Raw genomic sequence first — 20,964 nt, forward strand, 5'->3', positions numbered from 1 at the left:
TTAATCTTCAGATACCCATTTGTGCCAGGGTCACTAGAACAAAAAACTCTGTGTATTGCAAACTGAGCTTCCTGTTTAAAGCGAGAACCGTCTTCAACACCATTTATTAAGAGCTATCTAAATCCCACATGAACTGCTATACTTCGCTTTACTGAAACTACCAGTAAATTCCAGAATCATCATGATTTAGAAACGCCACCTTTTGCCTATGTGTGACTTCCTTTCAGTCTGACCCTGCCACGCGCATGCTCTGTGTAACACAGCAGTGGCTCCCCAGAGCTGCCGGGCAGCCCGCGTGTCTCCCAGCAGAGCACAGAGTAACACTCCTTTGCTCTCCATGCTTATTTATTTCATGGCACACTCACTCTCGGGGCATGCAGTCCGCTGAAAACTTCCATCACCATTACCATTCACTGCTGTGTACCCCTTTCTATACTATATAGTCAAGACTCCCACCTTAATCTCTTAACAACAAATAAAAACACTATTTTATATATGAGTCAAATTAATTTTATTATGCTTCATGATGAATTGCCACCTGTGCAACATCCTACTCACTATACATTTCAAAAAAAATTCACATACTAAACAAAATTTCAGTTGATAAATGGAAATGAATGATTGAAAGTCTTTATGAATCTCATACATACAATATGTGGCTAGCTGAAATTGTCTATCACATAGCATTTAGATATAAAAAGCCTCATGCTAGTTTGTTTGTTAAGTGCAAAGGCTGTCAGACAATCATTTAACTGGAGTATATATAGGAGGCTTCCAGACAATGCACAGACATAGTGCCGACCACAGTGTAAGGTGGTGGAGGACTGAAACATGCAACCTTTACATTTAAAGTAGATTTTGTTTTCATGCCTGGACCGAACTCCACAGCTGTTGTGTTTCAACCAGTAATTTAGACTTTGTGCAACAACAACAAAAAGTATTTTTTTTTTCTTTAAGAGGAAAGAATAAACTCAAATACCTTTGGCAAATTTTACACCGATTTTACATGTTTAAAATTGTGTTTCCAACTCAAAGAATTGATAGCCTCTGTTCAGAGCAGCTTCTGATAAAGTTATCACAGCAAAGTAAGCTGGAAAACCCTGAATTCCTTGGCCAAAAGTTAAGAAAGATCTTAAATAGGCATTACCTTAAAGACATGTCTAGGATATTGAAAATGCTTTTATAATGTTGCATAAATTGGAAAATGTTTATTACTTAAAATAAGTACATTGTTCTATTTACCATTTGCACAAATTCCTAATTTTACTGGTTAGTAGTTGTCAAGCCTCATCCATACCAGATTCAACTGAGCTCAAGCCACAACGAAAATCAGAGTAAGCAGAAAAAGGTTTCCAGAAGCAGAGGGCACTGTTTTTTGCAAGAACAAAAAGTCTAGAATTTTTCCCATGGCCTTAAATTACTCTTGCAAGGAAGGTAACATTCTTTGAATAACTTAACTATTTTACTGCACCACTTAACTGCTTTCAGCAACAAAACCTTTTAAATTATTTATGATAACTAGATGCATGATCACTATACTATATGATAACTGGTTAAAATTCAAGCCACATCTTGCAGGTCCAGCCTGTCAAGATCATTCCAATACTAGATTTTGGTCGGTATAATTTTAGAGAGCTTAATTAATTTTTAGTTGGATACTGTGACTACAGTAATGAAATACATTTGAAACTACATTCTGCATATGACTCAATGTGAGAAAAAAATCTGTATTTAAATCACATAATTTTTCTAAAGTAGGTAGATATGATAATTAGCATTATAAATATGAAAACCACCTTTAGGCAGATTAGTGTACTGTAGAGAGGCAAGGAAACCCTAACTTTAACATATCATTTAGTATACATAACAATGTGCAGGTTGTAATGTTTTATTTATTTTTCTAAAAAAAAATCTATCATTGACTTATGTCTTCCCAAGAAATTTGACATTGGAATAACTGACTTTATAACAAAAAAAAAAGTAACCTTTCACTTGACATTTGACAAAAACCTTGAGAAATTATAAAAATAAAAAAAATGTATAGTAGGTTCAACATCAGATTAGATTTTTTGAGGTATTATTTTTTAATACCTCAATCCATATAAACCGCAAAATAAAAACTGTTAATCTCATATCATTTATAATGGACTGATTTTTATAGTATCCTTAACCAATACCAAAGTAACAATAATACAGTCTCCTTTAATTCATACGAAAATTACCCCAAGGCGCCCCGAATTCCAATAATTTAAATAACATTTATTTCAGAATAATACCAAAAATATTTTTTAAGTTTTTGCTAAAAAGAGCCTGCCACATTTGCTATAGCATAAAAATAACTTCAGCCAAGTACAGGTATGTAAGGGCTCCTTATGATTCCAGCCTCCGAATGCCACTGCTACACAGTAACAGGCAGTATTGCTATAAGAGGTGTGTTACTGATTTCCCCGATTAGCATCTCTGTGGTGATTTTATGTAGAGCATATTGCTAAAATTTGAGAAACTGCATCAGTGTAGTGATGTCTACTGAACTGTGCAATCTATCAGCTTCAACATTCATGTAGCATTGTGTTCAAAATGAAGGGGCTAAAAATAAACTAAGGTTTGTATCACTTAAAAAAGAATGTAGTGCTATACTAGGTTTTAATAAGAAAATTTAGGTACAGAAAAAGTAGGGTATGAAAATAGTGTTTTCCTTCTGACATTATAACTAAATTACATTAAGGTTTTTGTCAGTCTCACACATAATATTTAAACTCCCTTGTTGATGGAATGAAAAATATTCACAAATTAAGTGAGCATCCTGGTGTAAACTTGCACACAACAACAGGGAGTAGCTTTGCAGAAGATTATGACAAACCTTTACAGATTAAATGAGGTATTGCACAGATTAATAAAAAAAGCAAAAAAGGCAACAAAAATATACAGCAAATTGGTAGAACATTTACATGATAATTTTACAGATTCCATAGACAGAAAGTAGTGTTTAGTATTTCACCTTAAAAATATATATATAATATATAGATCAATCTTCCCATTCATCGTCATCTTCAAAATCTTCTTCATCGTCTTCATCCTCATCTTCATCTGAAAGAAAATCATTAAGACAAACAATGAAAACCTATGTACAAATATTACATATTTCTTGGGTGATTTCTCCAATTATTTAACTTCTGAAATACAAAGCATTTGATACCTGGAAGAATCTAGTTACTAAGATAATTTTAAATGAATCTAGTAAAACCTATCTAAAGAGTCTGATGATGAGTTAAAGATGAGAACAAGAGTCAGGAAACTTGGGTTCTAGTCCCTCAGTATTTATGTTACACATTTTAACCTGTGTGTTTCTTTACACGCAAAGTCACATTCGGGTTGGTCTTTCTGAATTTTAGACGCATGTACTGCAAATCCAACTGCTTTCTTGTATTCTTCACGTGGATTCCTAAAGTTTTATCTCCTTTCTAACCTGCTTCTCCCCTACCAGTCTAGTCTGCTCCTGGACAGTTACCATTCTCTCAGGTGTTCAAGCCTAAAGCCTCGGAATTACTATTGATCCTGTTTTCACTGCCCCTCACCCCCACCATCAAATCCATCAAGTCTGTTCCTTTCCTCCATTTCCACAGCTGCTCCCACACCACCATCATATATATATTGTGGATATTGCAACTCTAAAGTCCATTTGCCTTAAAGCAAATAGAGTGATATTTAAATTCTAAGGTTTAAAAATATCATGTTCTTGTCCTCCAGTGGCAGACCACTGTTACTTGAATAGAATGTGATGTTACCTCACTATATAAGACCCTACATGATTTGCCCAGTTATTGTCTCCCTGGCCCCCTAAATTTTTTAAATAATACCCTCTCCTTCAATTCACTGTTGCTAGATGCATGGCCTTCTTTCTGTCCCTTAAAGATGCCAAGTTTATTCTTGCAATAGCTATTCCTCTGGCTGAGTCTTCTCATCATATGGATTCACTCAAAAACCACTTCCCTCAGGGAGGCCTTTCCTGACCATCCTATGTAAAGTATAACCCTCCCACTTTATTTTCCTTATAACATTCACCACTGCCTGCAATTCATATGGTTTGTTTACAGATTTGTCTTCACACTCCAGAGTGTAAGTTCCACAACAGCAGGAACTTGCCTGTTTCATTTATCTCCGAATCCCTAGCATCAGAACAGTGCTTCACAGAAGCTGCTCAATAAATATTTGCTGAGTAATGAATAAGATGTCATCAAATTCTATAAGCAATCTTCTATGTTACATACCAACCTTCCATAATTAATAACCTTTCAAAAACTACGTACCTCATAAAACCCACAAAGGCCAAGTTTGTGAGACAGTGGCTAAACAACAGTACTATACAACCCAGTGTTTAAAGGCTTCTAAAAGTACTCAAGCTCTAGTATTAGAACTCGGAAATGAAGCCAAACAGGAGCAAAGACGTCTTCCGTGAGCCCCAAACTAAGTTCTCACTTTAATAATAATAATAAACAATAATAAATGATCAATTATTAATTGGTAATTGTCAATTATCCATTATTATTAGTCTGATGGTTAGCTCTAAATTATCACAGTTTATTTGGAAAGGAGTTAAATCAACTTCATGTTACTTAACCTCTATGTTTACTTCATTAATAAAACAAATAATTTACTACCAAAAACTTTCACTAGACATGCTTTCCAAAGTTCACCTGGAGAAGACTTAATTAAGTTCAGCTAACTACATATGCATTTACAGAGTGACAAATATGGGCATTTATCAGAAACTATGATGAGGAGGAAGCAGCTAGTAATTCTATCATCAGGTACATCACAGGAACAATAATAGTTAAAAAATAACTAAAAAACCATGCTGTATATTCATTATATCAGCATGGCTATTATTTATGGTTATTTATGTCTTAAAAAGGACTCACTATAGGGGTAATTTTTAACAGAACCTGTAAGTGTCCACAGTGGTGTGGAGAGAGATGTGTACGTAGATAAACTGAGACTACTACAGATGTTCGACCTACTGTTGGATATGATCTGACACACCCAACCAGGTCATAAAGGTAGAGTGAGAAAATATTCTACTAACAATTATCAATTAAGTAATCCTTCAGAGTAATGTCACCATCAATTTCTGTATCTTGGAAGAACAGTTCAGCTCACTTATTAGCACCAAACAGGTCAGAATGTCATGTTTTTCCAAAGAAAAATTTGGTCATCTGCTAATTAGAATATAATGAAGCAGATGAATGTTTTCTAAATAAACATTCAGAGAAGTAAACCCGTTTAGAAAAATAAAGGCCCTTTAATCAATATCTTTAAAGGAAAGGTTGTAAAAATCCAACCAACGTACTATTGAGCTACCAATTCCAATGACAGGCAGGAATCTCACTGACACTAAGCCACGGGTGGCAAACACGAGGCCCACTGGGCACATCCGGCCCTCAACCTTGCTTTATCAGCCCAGCACCTTGTTTCTACTGGCAGCAGCACTGAGATCTCGCTTAACTGTTAAGGAGTAGTTACATTTATAGAGTCCTAAAATTATGTTCAGCCTTTTGAAGGAAACCGGGAGACTGATGTGGCCCCCAGTGAAAATGAGTTTGACATCCCCAACAAGCCATAAAAGCAGCAGGGTAGGCAGTCCCAAAACCCAGTCTCCTATTCCTTCCTGAACCCACTCCTTCCAGGTCATGAATGACCTACCGCTGCTAAAGCTAAACCTTAATTTCCTGTTCTCATTTTCTTGACCTATCAGACACACTTGACCTAGATGATTACCTTATCCTCCTTTAAAATTCCTTCATCTGGCTTCTCATATACCAGATTCCCCAGACCCAGACTTTATTAGATCATCTCTATTTACACTGTGGATCTCATCTAGTTCCATATGTTTAAATACCATGCATATATTAATGACACGCAAATTTGTATTAAAAATCCAGACCTCTCTCCCCTGAATCCCAGGCCCATAACCAAATGACTACTCTTATCTACATTTGGCTTTTAAAATGTATCTCAAATTGTGTATAAAACCAAACTTTTAATCTTTTCTCTGAAACCTGTTCCTCCTAAATCTTTGCCTACTCTGTTAATGAAAATTTCAGCCTTTCGGTTGCTCAGGTCAAAAATCTTGGGATTTTTTTCAAACTTCATTTCCAATCCATCAGTAAACCTAGTGATCTCCACATTGAAAACATAACTAGGGTCCAACCACTTCTCACTGGTGCTATCAGCTGGATTCAAACCTCCATCACCCCTTCCTCAGCTCATTGCCATATCTCTGCTAAGAACCTTCCAGTGGGTTCCCATCACATTCATGGCCTCCAAAGCCTTACTACTGGCCCCTATTACCTCCTGTTTTTCATTTCTTAGTACTCTTTCCCTCCCTCCCTTGTTCTAGCCACACTGACTTCATTGTTTCTCAAATTTAGGAACTTTGCACTGGCTGATATTGTCACCTGACACCCGAGCACACTTTAGATAGCTTTCTACAAGGTTCCCTCCCTGAACTCCTTCTGGTATATTCTCAATTCTCACCTCAGCCAGGCCTCATCACTTATTTCAAAATGTACTTCCTTCCAGAGCCTGTAACTCCCCATTTTTCTTTAGTGTATACTATCATTTAACATGCTAAATATTTACCTCATTTATTTTGTTTATTGTCTGTCTTTCTCTGACTAGAATGCATGTCCCATGAAGACAGAAAAATTTGTTGTTTTTTAATTTTATAATCATTCCACAATAAATATTTGTGAACAGAATTAGCCTATCTTTATAACACACGATGAGAATGAATATGTCAATGTAACACAAACAAATGTTCAATTAGAGAAACAAAAAGGAGAAAAGTAACATTTATTGAGCACCTATTATATGCTACGCAATCTGTGTGTTATTACAAATTATTCTACCTAATATTTACATCAATCATAGAATGTATGTCTCTAAGTAACAAATAAGAAAATTAAGGTCCATCGAGAGAAAATGATAGATTTAGTAAGAACAAAGATCTGATTCTAGTACATCATGCTGGGGAAGCTCTTCGGTAAACCTCAACTCCTGTATCAGCAAAACCCATATCCTTGCTCCTTATGAAAAGCAGTGTTTATTTACGTGTGGTGTGCATATGCTTAATAATAACCTCAGAACAGGTAGTAGTTAATTCACATAAACCTTTTTAGGAAATGACAAAAATAAAGGGGGAAAAAACCTAAAACCCTTTAGAAAACTGTAGACACAGTGTAAATTATCTACTTTATTTTTTAAAAAGATTTCATTTATTTATTTTTAGAGGACAAGGGAGGGAAAAAAAGAGAGAGAGAATCATCAATGTGTGGTTGCCTCCTGTGCGCCCCCACCAGGGACCAGACCCACAACCGAGGCATGTGCCCTGACTGGGAACTGAACCAGGGACTGCTTGCTTCACAGGCTGGTGCTCAACCCACAGAGCCACACCTGCCAGGGAAATGTTCTAATTTCTTAGCCTGACCTCTCACAAATCAGGGAACTCTCCTAAATTTCTTATTTCACAGGTATGATAGGAATGAGATCAAGAAATCTGAAGCCTTTTTAGAGGTTGCCTGCCAGGCATTCTGTCAGTATTGCTCAGTATAGGAAACAAAATTGCCATTTTTCCAAAGTTGTTCTTCCAATTATAGTTATGACTGTGGTGTTCTGACATCCATTAAGCTTTTAGATAGACTAGTCACAGTGATTGACATCAATTAACTTATTTAATAGAAGGGACAAGCCAGCAAAGACTGAGTCATAAAACAGAAAGAAAAATAGAATTCAAGCATTCAGATGTGTTAAATATACATGCACACATGCAAACGTACCTGAAGAATGAATGGCTTTGCTCCTTTTCTGCATCACTTCCATTAGTGCCCCCACGATTCCTGAAGTGGGGGCAGGTGTCGGTGGTGTGGACTCCTGGCCATCAGATACCTTTGAAAAGAAAGTTAGCAAAATTCAGTAATAAATCCTGGGCAAAAATTATGTCTCCTGAAAGTCTTGCTTTCTTAGAATCAGTTCTTATTTAAAAAGAAAAACAAAACAAACAAATAAAAATACCAAGTAAGCTCAGGACGGATTAACTAAATTAAGAATAAGCTACTGTCTTAAAATAGTCAAGATATATTTCTGCTCCCTCTTAACATGAGGGCCCCCCTTAAATGAAAATTTATTTTTAAAATTGTGTATTTATTCTTAGGTGTTTAAACTTCAGTCATCTTCCAGGTACTCTTCATTTGATGCAATGCACTACTGAGACTTTTCCCCAGTGCTCAAAACAATTTTTGAACGCATTGGTTTTGATGCATTTTAGTGTCTCTGCTGTTTTTTGTTTCACTGCTTCCACATTGGCAAAATATTATCCTTTGAGGACATTTTCTTTTAAAACCGGGGGAAACAAAAAAGTCACTCAGGATAAGATTAAGTGAATAGGGAGGATGGGGCACCAAGGTCATGACAGTTTTGGTCAAAAACTGCTGAACACTCAGTGTAGTGTGAGCAGGTGAGCTAGTAAATCACCCATCATGAAATGAACAAACATGTTTAAAGAGTCCTCAAAAAAATTTCACTGAAGCTGAACATAGCCTCTCACACCACCACCAGCGGTGACACTGATGCAGACAGATGGGTTCCTAGAACACTGACCTAGTGGAGGAAGCCTGTACTACAAGGGGCCTGCCCTCCAGAAAAACAATCCCATCTGGGGGGGTTTTCCCTTATATATAAGCATCAGTATCTTTCCAAATTGAGAGTAAGAACTCTTTCTTGAAAAACACTTGCCCTTGCACCTAGGTTACTTCTGTTTATTCCAATACACAAAGCTGGAGCTGATGAAACTACAATGGGGCATCATTTTGCAAACTGAGGTAATACTTAAGCACACTTAAGATACCTAACAGCAACTGAAGAGACTTATACCCCCTACATAAACTCAGTTTACTAATAATTTAAAATGAATCTCCTCATAGAATTAACTTCTGGGTATCCCATCTGCAGCCAGTGGGATGAGGCCCAGGATGGCTATAAATGTAACCCAACAAAAAATTGTAAATTTACTTAAAACCTTGTTTTGTGTATCAGTTTTCATTAGTGTTTCTGTATTTAGTATGTGGCTGAAGATAACTCTTCTTCTTCCAGCATGACCTAGAGGTGCCAAAAGGTTAGACACCCCGGCAGGATGAGTTGGGTAGCTTCCAAAATGCTGCCTATCTCACAAGGCAGCTAACTACCCCAAACTAAAGTAATACCTCTCAGCTACAAAGTACACTGGGGGGACATATGGACATCACAGACACTCTTTAAAAAGAAAAAGCCCGGGGACTTCCGCCAAGATGGAGAAGTAGGTGGAGGTTCCACCTCACCTCTGTGCACAACCAAATCTAAGAACAACTATTTTTAACAGCAGTCACAACCAAGCCACACGGAAAATCGACAATACGGAGTCCAAAGGACAACTAGATACTCGGCTGGACCGGTACGAGGAGCGAGGCCAGCAGCGGAGCAGGTTAGCAAGAAAAAATTCCCGGGGTGGTGCGCGGCGCGTGCAGGCAACGAGCTGGCTGCCGGAGCGCACAGGGAAGAGGCGCGGTGGCTCGGTCGGTGGCGCGCATTTACGTGCGGAGAAACCAGTGAGGAGGGAAACCCGCGCGGTGCAGCAGGCTCGCAAAATTAGGATTGGATAAGCAAGCCCGAGGCGTTTGAGTGACTGGATGCGCTGGGCTAGCGGAGAGGAACGCCATTGCTCCCTCTCTGACCCCGCCCCCACACATAGCGTCACAAACCAGCGACCTGGGTCGCTCCGTCCTGGTAAACAACTAAGGCTTCGCTCCGCTCACTTAACAGCACGAATAGACCAAAAATGGCTCTAGGACAACTCAGAGCCCCAGAACCGATAGACCTAAGTGATGAAGAAATAGCCAGTCTTTCAGATGCACAGTTCAAAACACTGGTTATAAAGATCCTTACAGAACTGGTGGATTTTAGTCACAAATTAGAGAAACATATGGAAGCTAAATTAATTGAAATGAATGCTGATACAAAAGATACCAATAGTAATGGAAAGAAAATTGGGATTCAAATCAAGGGAGAGGACCAGACGGAAGAAAAAATGATCAAACAGAAAGGAATGAAGAAATAAGAATTCAGAAAAATGAGGAGAAGCTTAGGAACCTCCAGGACATCTTTAAACGTTCCAACATCCCAATTATAGGGGTACCAGAAGGGGGAAAGGCACAACCACCAGTTGAAAAATTATTTGAACAAATAATAAAGGAGAATTTCCCCAAGATGGCAAAGGAAATAGACTTCCGAGAAATCCAGGAAGCTCAGAGAGTCCCAAAGAAGTTGGACCCAAGAAGGAACACACCAAGGCACATCATCATTACATTAGCCAAGATTAAAATGAAGGAGAGAATCCTAGAAGCAGCAAGAGCTAAGGGGACAGTCACCTACAAAGGAGTTCCCATCAGACTGTCAGCTGATTTCTCAAAAGAGACCTTACAGGCAAGAAGGGGCTGGGCAGAGGTATTCCAAGTCATGAAATCCAAAGATCTACAACCAAGATTGCTCTACCCAGCAAAACTTTCATTTAGAATGGAAGGACAGATAAGGTGCTTCTCAGATAAGACCAAATTCAAGGAGTTCATCATCACCAAGCCCTTACTATATGAAATGTTAAAGGGACTTACCTAAGAAAAAGAAGATAAAAAAGATGAACAGTGAAAGGACAGCAAACTCACAGTTATTAAGAACCACACCTAAAACAAAAGCAAACTAAGAGGATAGCTAGATCAGGAGCAGAACCATAGAAATGAAGATCTCATGGAGGGTTAGCAACAGGGGAGTGGGAGGAGGGGAAGGGGGGAGAAGGTACAGAAAATAAGTAGTATAGACAGTAGATAGAAAATAGATAGGGGGGAGGGTAAGAATAGTAGGGGAAATACAGAATCTAAAGAATTTGAGACACATGTTCATGAACTAAAGGGGGAAATGGTGGGGGAGGGGTATGCAGGGTGGAGGGGAAAGGAGGGGGGAATAGAGCAAATGTAATGGCATAATCAATAAAAAAAAAAAAAAAGAAAAAGCCCTGGCTGGGTAGCTCAGTTGGTTGGAGCGTCACCCCTGTAGATAGAAAAGGTTGCGTATTTGATTCCCAGTTGGGGCCTGTACAAGAGCCAACAGATAAATGCTTCTCTCTCACATTGATGTTTCTCTGCTTCTCTCTCTCCCCCAAGTCAATAAACATATCCTTGGGTGAGAATTTTAAAAGAAAAGAAAATTACTTTATTAGGACGAACTTTGCAGTTCAGTCTTTACAATTCTTAATACTCACTTTTTCTGGAATTCAAGATTTTTTACTTCAAAAAATATTCAAATTAGTTCTTCATAAGACACACAGACTCATTCATTAGTACATACATAGGTTTTTAGAGACTTTGTATTAACTATTACTGGCACAGAAGTGCCACAAATGACAAACATAACAGAAACAGTTTCAGAACTCTGAACGGCAGTATGAGGCACTAACAGAAGTATACCAGCCGCAAAGGACTGACTTCAGTCTGATTCCGAGCCATCTGACAATACAAAGCCAAAGCACTGCATGAGCACAGCACTCTCCTAATCACGGTTCCGAAAGCACTTTCTTGGACACAGTGCTTTCTGAGGTACTATAAATATGCAATTCAAAAATGTATGTAAATAAATATTTATATACTTCCTGCTTGCTTTAAAAAAAATCTGTGGTTTTATGTTAGTCACATTCCAAGACAAAACTGATGATTTATAAAGAATATTTAAAGAAACACAGAGAAACTGCAACCACAGTTTTGTTTATTTTTATAAAGTAAAATGATGGATTCAGATTACATGTATAACATGCCATTAATTCACTAATTGTACTTTATGAAAATATTCCAAATACAATAAAAAAGTGGTCATTTAGGATAAAAATGGCCTACTAGCCTACATTTAGAATGAAAAACTTTTTTTCTCTCTAAAAAGAAATTTAGAGAACAATTGATAGGTTTTTGTTTGAGGGAAGGGTGGGGGTGTTGGGGTGGGAAAAGGAGATGGTAAGAATAATTAGGAAATAGAACTCACCAACTGTTTAAATTAAGAAAAGTGGACATAATTGTATTCATTAAAATAAACACCTTATTTTCACTACATGAGAGAAATAAAGCAAACGCTGATTGTAAAGAGAGAAACTAGGAAGGAAAAACGAAAGGGTAGGTTAGGAGTGAAAGATGGGAATGAAAGTGACACAGAAACTAGCATAGATTACAAGGCAAAAGCTGAAGGAACTGACACTGTTAAAACCTGCTATTCGGACTTCAGGCCAAAATGGAGGTGTAGGTGGAAACATTGTACCTCCTCGCATAATCAAATTTAACAAAGATTTAGGGAAAAAAAAAAACATAATCAGAACAGAAAGAAAACTGAACTGTACCGAAGTCCAACAACGATGAACCATTCATCCAGATGGGTAAGAGGGGCGGAGTTGGCAGCCAGCAGTGAGGGGTCCCAGCAGGAAAAGGCAGTGGTTGGCAACCAGGGCGTGGGGAGGAAATGAGCAAACCCAGTGAGGCGCACAAGGTGGTTAGCTGACCACGGTCACACATTTGAGTGCAGGTAAACCAGGCAAAAAATGGGCAGTGAGACAGACTGAGCAACCCAGGGCCCCAGTGATGGGAAATAAAGCCTAAAGGCACCAATTGAAAAAACTTTGGGGGACTGAGGTGCCAGGAGAGGCTCCCAGCCTCACAGGAGAGTTCACTGGAGTGATCCACAGGGTCCTAGAACATACACAAGCCCGTACACCCAGGAACCAGCACCAGAAGGACCCAGTCTGTTTGTGGGAAGCAGCACAGGAAACAGAAAACCAAGAGAGCGGAACAAGCACCTCTGCTCCCTCTCTGACCCTGCTCCCCCAGGCAGTGTCACAACCCAGTGACTGGACTGACTGGCCCTGGTGAACACCTAAGGCTCCACCCTTCAGACATAATAGGTGCCAATAGACCAAAACTATGGCTCAAACAGAGGAACAGATCAAAGCCCCACAGCCAATACTTCTTAAGTGACAAAGAGATAGCCAACCTCCCAGATACACAGTTCAAAACACTAGTGATCAGGATTCTAAAAGAACTGGTTGATTTCAGTGGCAAATTAGATGAAAAAATGAAGGCTACACTAAGTGAAATGAAGAAAAATGCACAGGGAAACAATAGTGATGGGAAGAAAACTGGGACTCAAATCAATGGAGTGAAGCAGAAGGAAGAAAGAAACAACCAAACAGAAAAGAATGAAGATACAAGAATTCAAAAAAATGAGGAGAGGCTTAGGAACCTCCAGGACATCTTGACACATTCCAAAATCTGAATTATAGGGGTACCAGAAGGGGAAGAGGAAGAGCAACAAAGGGAAAACTTATTTGAACAAATAATGAAGGAGAACCTCCCCAATCTGGCAAAGGAAATAGACTTCAAAGAAGTCTGGGAAACTTGGAGAGTCCCAAAGAAGTTGGACCCAAGAAGAAACACACCAAGGCACATCATAATTACATTAGCCAAGATAAAATGAAGAGAATTCTAGAAGCAGCAAGAACTAAGGGGACAGCCACCTATAAAGGAGTTCCCATCAGACTGTCAGCTGATTTCTCAAAAGAGACCTTACAGGCAAGAAGGGGCTGGAAAGAAGTATTCCAAGTCATGAAATGCAAAAACCTACATTAAAGACTGCTCTATCCAGCAAAGCTTTCATTTAGAATGGAAGGGCAGATAAAGTGCTTCTCAGATAAGGTCAAGTTAAAAGAGTTCATTGTCACCAAGCCCTTATTATATGAAATGTTAAAGGGACTTATCTAAGAAACAAGAAGATAAAAAATATGAACAGAGAAAGGACAGCAAACTCACAGTTACTAACAACCACACCTAAAACAAAAGCAAACTAAGAGGACAGCTATCTCAGGAGCAGAACCAAAGAAATGGAGATCACATGGAGGGTTAGCAACAGGAGAGTGGGAGAAGGAGAAGGGGGGAGAAGGTACATAGAATAAGTAGCATAGACGGTGGGTAGAAAATAGGGGGAGGGCAATAGTAGTATGGGAAATGTAGAAGCTAAAGAACTTATGACGCATGGACACAAAGGGGAGGATTGTGGGGGGAGGGGATGTGTAGGGTGGAGGAGAATGAAGGGGGGAAATGGGACAACTGTAATGACATAATCAATAAAATATATTAAAAAATATAAAACCTGCTATTCATCTAAGCCGTGGTCATTTTGACACTAATTCTCTCCACTAAAAAACTATCGGAAGTTCTTCAACTGCTCCTGAGGAACCTTTAGTCTGAACTAAATGGGAAGAGGAAGCAGAGATGATTGCTCACAGGCTGATTTAAGCACCAGCCCGAATTTACATGTCAACAAAAGACCCAGATATAGCCGACTGGTATAGCTCAGTAGACTGGGCATGAGCTGCAAGCCAAAGGGTCGCCAGTTCGATTTCCAGTCAGGGCACATGCCTGGGTTGCAGGCCAGGTCCCCAGTACAGGGCGTTTGAGAGGCAATCACACACTGATATTTCTCTCCCTCTCCCCTTCTCTACCCCTTTGTCTAAAAACAAATGAAATCTTCCAAAATAAAATAAAAAGGCCCAGATACATTTTTAACAATCAGAAGATCCTTAAATCTGTGCTATGCTAATGTTTACATGTTTTCACTGAATTAATGTGTTCCCTATCCATTATTCTGTTTTGAGAAAGTTACCATAATTTCCTACATTGCAAAATAACCAGCTAAAATCTCCTCCTTTCATCTCCACTTACTGTATGGAAAAATCTGCCATCGATTACCTGCCTGAAGTCCTGCACAGCAAACACTCCTCTTAAAGCTCAGAGACTACATGTACATTCCCAGAAAAAAAGCTCTGAATGCAGGAAGGCTGGGCTGTAGGACAGGGGTTGGCAAAGTACCATGGGCCAAATCTAGCCTGCCACTTGTTTTTGTATAACCTTAAAGCTAAGACTAGTATTTACATTTTTAAATGGTTAAAGAAAATAAAAAATAGAGTATTTGTGATATTTGAAAGTTATACAAAATTCAAATTTCAGTGTCCACACAGTCAATCACAACCACTCATTCATGTGTTGTCTGTGGCTGCTTGAATGTTTGGCTACTGTTTTGTGGCATAGCAGCATATTTGAGTAGTTGTGAAAGAGTCCACATGACCTTCAAGCCTAAAATACTTACTACCCAGTCTTTTAAAGAAAAGAGTTTGCCAACTCTATGCTCTAGAAAATGATCACCTCATTCAATACAGAGAATTCAAATTTATTTGCCATCACTGTCAGAAATTCTTTCAGAATTCTTTCAATTTTCTATGGAGTCTGATTCACTACTCATCTAAATTTACAAACACAGAAACTTTAGAGTATGGTTCTGTCTGCATGAAGTTACCAACTGAGTTTACTTAAGTAATCAAAATTGGTTTCAAGTAGGGCTATCTTTACTTCTCCATAACGTAATAAAGATTTTTCTCTAAAAGTACTTTTATTTAAAAGTCTAGAAAAATGAATTGGAAACATACTGCAAAATTCCATTTATATGCAGTTTTAGAATAGGAAAAACTAATCTATGATGATGGAAACCAGATCAGTGATTCTTTTGGGGAGCCAGAGTAACTAGGAAGAGGCATAAGGGAACTTTCTACAGTGATATTTCAGTACAGAAGTATGGGTTACAGTAGTATAGGTATAAATTTGTACACTTTATGGTATATAAAAGTATCAGAAATTCACAGGTTAATAAAATGAACACCAAGGGAAAAAGTAAAGAAAATAAAGATTTTTCAAAGATGTCTTATAAATTACTTTATAATTCCCTAACAACAGACAGTATAAAATGAACAGATTACTTACAGATTTCAGCTGAATACCCTGTCGAATCTGGTCTAAAAGTGCATCCCTCCCAGAGCAGGAAACCGGTCGACTGTTCTGTTCCACTTTTTTTAGCTGAGCACCCTCTCTAATTTGATCTAAAAGAGCTGCTTTGTTTCCTGCAGGAGTTGGAACTTGATGGTCACCGTCAGAAGGGAGGCCTGGAGGAGGTGGTGGCCCAGGTGGCGGTGGAGGAGGGGGTGGTGGGGGTGGTGTCGCTGACCCTGTCATTGGCAGAAGTGGAGGCGGTGGTGGAGGCGGCCCTGAAGGTGCTGAGGAGGGAAGGGCTGGAGGCGGAGGAGGGTACATCCTATTTGGCGGTGGTGGCGGGACTCCTGCCCCTGGCCTGGACGGAGGTGGCGGTGGAGGTGCAGCTGTGGGAGCTCTTGAAGGTGGTGGAGGAGGAGCACCTCTTCCTCTGGCAGGAGGGGGAGGAGGGCCTGAGCTATGTGGAGGGGGAGGAGGAGGAGGGGGCCCTCCCCTTGATGGTGGTGGAGGTGGTGGTGCTGAAATACAAACAAAAAACGAAAGCATGTTTTCCCCCATAAACACCATACTGAAAAATTAACTCACTCCAACGTGTTTTAAAAAAAAAGGCCTCATCTCTATTTTATATTATAAAGATATCTGACCACAGATGGTATCTTATCATTTTATTTAGGTATACTTAGCTTAAAGATTACCTTCCTACTGTTTCTTGAAAAAGTATTAGTAAAGCAGTAAAATTTAGTTTTTAGAAATCAGCACCACTTCCAAAAGTAAAGCAATAAATACCTTTTTACATAATAACAAAATTAAATAAAATTAAATATTTTTGTCCATAAGCATTATTTTACATTTTAATAAATGAATACCCTCTTTTTAAGAAATCATATCTATCATTTTATAAAAATAATTCACATTCAGATTTAAATAATGTAGCATAACTTAGAATTTATTCAAAGTAATCTGAGCTAAACACAAATACTTTTTCTTTTCAAATATAAGCCTTGTCACCTAACTTACACCTATACTTTATATCCTATATTATATACACACACACACATATTACATAACTATAATACACATACTACATAAATACAAAAAATAGAGTGCAACTTACTATAATAACATATAATATGTAACGTCCTGTAATTCTAAAAGATGGTCAGTAAGTCTAATGATAGCATTAGAGAGGCTGGTTGCTCAACTGAAATGTTCAACTATTTATTCAGGAGATAAGAACTATTAACAAATTAACTTGAAAACGACTAATGCTACAAAATAAAAGTTATTAATAAAATATTAACACTATTCTAGCGTTAATATTTTATTTATTTATTTATAGACAGAGGGGAAGGGATGGAGAAAGAGAAGGAGAGAAACATCAGTATGTGGTTGCCTCCTGCACAACCCCTTCTGGGGACCTGGCCCACAACCCAGGAATGTGCTCTGACTGGGAATCAAACTGGCAACCCTCTGGTTCGCAGGCCGGCACTCAATCCAATGAGCCACACCAGCCAGTGCAATATTTTTTTTCATTTCCCCCCTTTATTCCCCTCTGTCCTGTACACCCCCTCCCACCGCATTCCCCACCTTTAGTTCATATCCATGGGTCATACATATAAGTTCTTCAGTTTCTACATTTCCTATACTATTCTTAACCTTCCCCTGTCTATTTTCTATCTACCACTTATGCTACTTATTCTCTGTACTTTTTCCCCCCTCTCTGCTCCTCTCACTCCCCTGCTGGTAACCCTCCATGTGATGTCCATTTCTGTGATTCTGTTCCTGTCCTAGTTGCTTGCTTAGTTTTTTTCTTTTTAATTTTTTTTTTAGGTTCGGTTGTTATTAGGTTTTGTTGTCATTTTACTGTTATTTTTGACCTTCTTTTTCTTAGATAAGTCCCTTTAACATTTCATATAATAAAGGCTGGGTGATGATGAACTCCCTTAACTTGACCTTATCTGGGAAGCACTTTATCTGCTCTTTTATTATAAATGATAGCTTTGCTGGATAAAGTAATCTTGGATGTAGGTCCTTGCCTTTCATGACTTCCAATACATCTTTCTAGCTCCTTTCTTGCCTGTAAGGTTCCTTTTGAGAAATCAGCTGATAGTCTAATGGGAACTCCTTTGTAGGTAACTCTCTCCTTTTCTCTTGATGCTTTTAAGATTCTCTCCTTATTTTTAATCTTGGGTAACTTAATGATGATGTGTTTTGGAGTGTTCTTCTTTGGGCCTAACTTCTTTGGGACTCTCTGAGCTTCCTAGACTTGTGAAAGTCTAGTCATTTCCTTGGCCAGATTGAAGTTTATATTTAATATTTTTATTCTTATTATAGTTAAGTTAAAGATATAACAATTCAAAGTAAAAATTTATATTTATATAATGATGTTCATTATTTCTCTAGTCATTTAAAAAACTGAATAGAAAAATTACCTATTTTTAGGATTAGAGAAATGCTAGAATCTGTAACAGCTGTTTGTATATATTTATACAAACTATAACATTATTGATGGATAGTTCTACAATCTATACAAATATCTACCTTAATTACAAATAACAACAATGCAACCAAAGAGGGAAAAAAACTCCAACTTTCTTCAAAAGAAATAAAAATGGCATGCTCCAGTTTCATTCAGGACAGTCATGGAAACATGCTATCAAATGTAAACATTAGATGAAGTGTGAAGAAAAGCCAAATGCATAAGAGTACTGTTGCCCGGCACACAAACTTTTGTGACTAAAAATAATACATATAGCTGAAACAAGAGACCACCACTGAGGGACTCTTTTATAATTTATACTCAAGGCTCAAGTATAAATATAAGGTCTACCCGATTTTCCCACCAGATACAAAGCAAAGAGAACTGTTCTAGCATGTTTTGTAAAAAGGGCTAAACCAAGAGGATACACATTATATATGTATTATACACACTCCCTGAATAAGACAGTACAGCAAATTCTTCAAGCGGGTACGAAGACTTCATTTTAGTCAGTTTAAGATTTAAATTTCAAATACTAATGATATGTGTCTAGACCGACACATTTCTTTAGTAGAGAGAAATAAAGTTCCTTTAAACTTGCAGTAAGTACATTTATTGGAATAATTTGGGATCCAGCTAATGCCCATTCAAAATAACTGCTCACAGAAAAAAGAGCCTAAATTACAGCAAATAAAAACTGTATCCAGTTTTGGGTATAGCACAAGGTCAGCATTTCTATTATCTTGAAAAGTGACTGGAAATGTCTCTATATTTTTGTGAGGAAAGGCAGAAATGTGAAATAACTAAGTTCACATTTAATTCTAGGCTCAATGCTGGTTAGGGCTACATGCCCCAAACATCTGCTAAGCAGATACCACACAATACTACGAAAGAGTCTGATGGCCTAGAGATTTTCAAAACTGTTTGAAAGTGTCACCACAAACGGGAGAATCAGAATGACAATAATATTGCTTAGCTCAAATAAAAACTTTTTACTATCAAAGCTTAGTTGACACAAAAATACTGAAATTTACAGAATCTTGTCTTGATGGTACACTATTAAGACAGACCAATATACTTAAATAAGTTTCAGACCAATATTAAAATTAGTACATAACCCTCTAGATATTTGAATTAATAGGTATTATAAGCCAAAATTATAAACTAGTATAATACTTGAATGCAATATTATACAATTTAGGAAACATTGCTCTCATGCACTCTCACCAAGATAAAGCACAGAAAAGTGTTATTCAACACAAGTTAAAATTTATGGGAATACTGATAACTCTGCGTAGACATTTAAATGATTAAGTGTTCATGTTTAGTCCTCTGTCCCTGCCCCAAGTGTAAAAATTTAAGTATATTTTACATAGGATATTAAATAATGCCATGTGTGAAAAGCAATGACTAAAAGTATAATAAACAATAAAAGCAACACTGGTGCTGCTACCCTACACTGGTAGGGTAACCAGAGTTTTAAAAACTCCACAGAATTTCAATAAAATTATTTAAATTACAGACAAAACATGAGCTCTGACTCTTACAGAAACAAATTTTCTTTTTACTTTAAGCATCTATAGGCCCAAAACATTGATTTGAGTAAAGGACAGAAAACCTCACTGGACGTTAGATTTGGTGGCAGGACAAATGAACTGCAGCTTCCCTGAAAAGAAACACGTCAGTCACACCAGGCATAATGCAGCGCACTGGGCCAAATGACAGGGCACGTACATACCACTCCACTGCGGGGGACCTACAGGGCAGATGGTTGTGAGTTAACAGACTTCAGACAACTGCACAGGTACACACAAAGAATATATACTTAAAACCACAAGTCTAGTGCTTTTTATAGTTCTGATTAAATAATTTTACAAAATTAAGTTTTAAGAGATTTGATTCAATAAATTTTACAGACAACTTCATTAACTTCTAAAAACATTCTATGCTCTGCCTAGACAATATTTTCTCAATTAAAAGGAAGTACCTTTGTTACTTTTCCTTAAAAAAATTATCTCCTATAAAAATCACTGCTTGATGTCTAAAAGTTTCCACACTAGGGGTTAGGCTATTGAGTGTGATAATTAACTTTGTTCCCGATGCTATTTTTTAATGCCTATGTCTTTTTGTTGTTGTTGTTTTAGGTGATTTCACTGAGGAAAGGCCTTGCTTATTTTGATGCTTCAAAAACAGCTAAAATGACAAACAGTTATAATAAAGTTTAAAAAAAACAAACCCAATCAGGTTAATATAGTCAACTCTAAGTTACAAGTATTCAGGTGAAGGGAAAGTGGTATGAATGGTCTAACAAATGTCACCAGTAATTTACACTTATAAATGCAGTGAACTCAGAGAGACCCTGAGCACCATTTGGTGCTATATGACGTGACGATGAGTGGTAACAGTGGAGAAAAAGAGAGTCAAAAAATACACACAAGTGTCCTCAAGACCTTCAATCATCTAACTGTGACTTCCTCTGGGACCATTTATAACAATGGTACAGTGCTCAAGATGTTTTTACTAATAGTCCACAGAGTTTGAAAATGTAATTTT

General features: G+C 37.8%; 1 protein-coding gene across 2 annotated transcripts in view; it reads right to left on the reverse strand.

Annotated features, from left to right (window-relative positions):
• Window positions 1-487: 487 nt before the first annotated feature.
• Window positions 488-20,964, reverse strand: part of WASL (WASP like actin nucleation promoting factor) — a 67,954-nt gene continuing 47,477 nt past the window's right edge. Inside the window, exons 9-11 of one of the 2 annotated variants that reach the window (XM_053669965.1) lie at window positions 15,927-16,450; window positions 7,836-7,944; window positions 488-3,087 (exon numbers count right to left, since the gene is read on the reverse strand). In XM_053669965.1, coding sequence (XP_053525940.1) covers window positions 3,026-3,087; window positions 7,836-7,944; window positions 15,927-16,450 — 695 coding nt within the window. In that variant the 3' untranslated portion in view covers window positions 488-3,025. The remainder of the gene's footprint in view (window positions 3,088-7,835; window positions 7,945-15,926; window positions 16,451-20,964) is intronic. The other variant, XM_037149855.2, reaches the window with a different exon arrangement.

This window comes from Artibeus jamaicensis, unplaced genomic scaffold (assembly GCF_021234435.1).
Source record: "Artibeus jamaicensis isolate MK-2021 breed Jamaican fruit bat unplaced genomic scaffold, CSHL_Jam_final contig_540, whole genome shotgun sequence".
Lineage (NCBI taxonomy): Eukaryota > Metazoa > Chordata > Mammalia > Chiroptera > Phyllostomidae > Artibeus > Artibeus jamaicensis.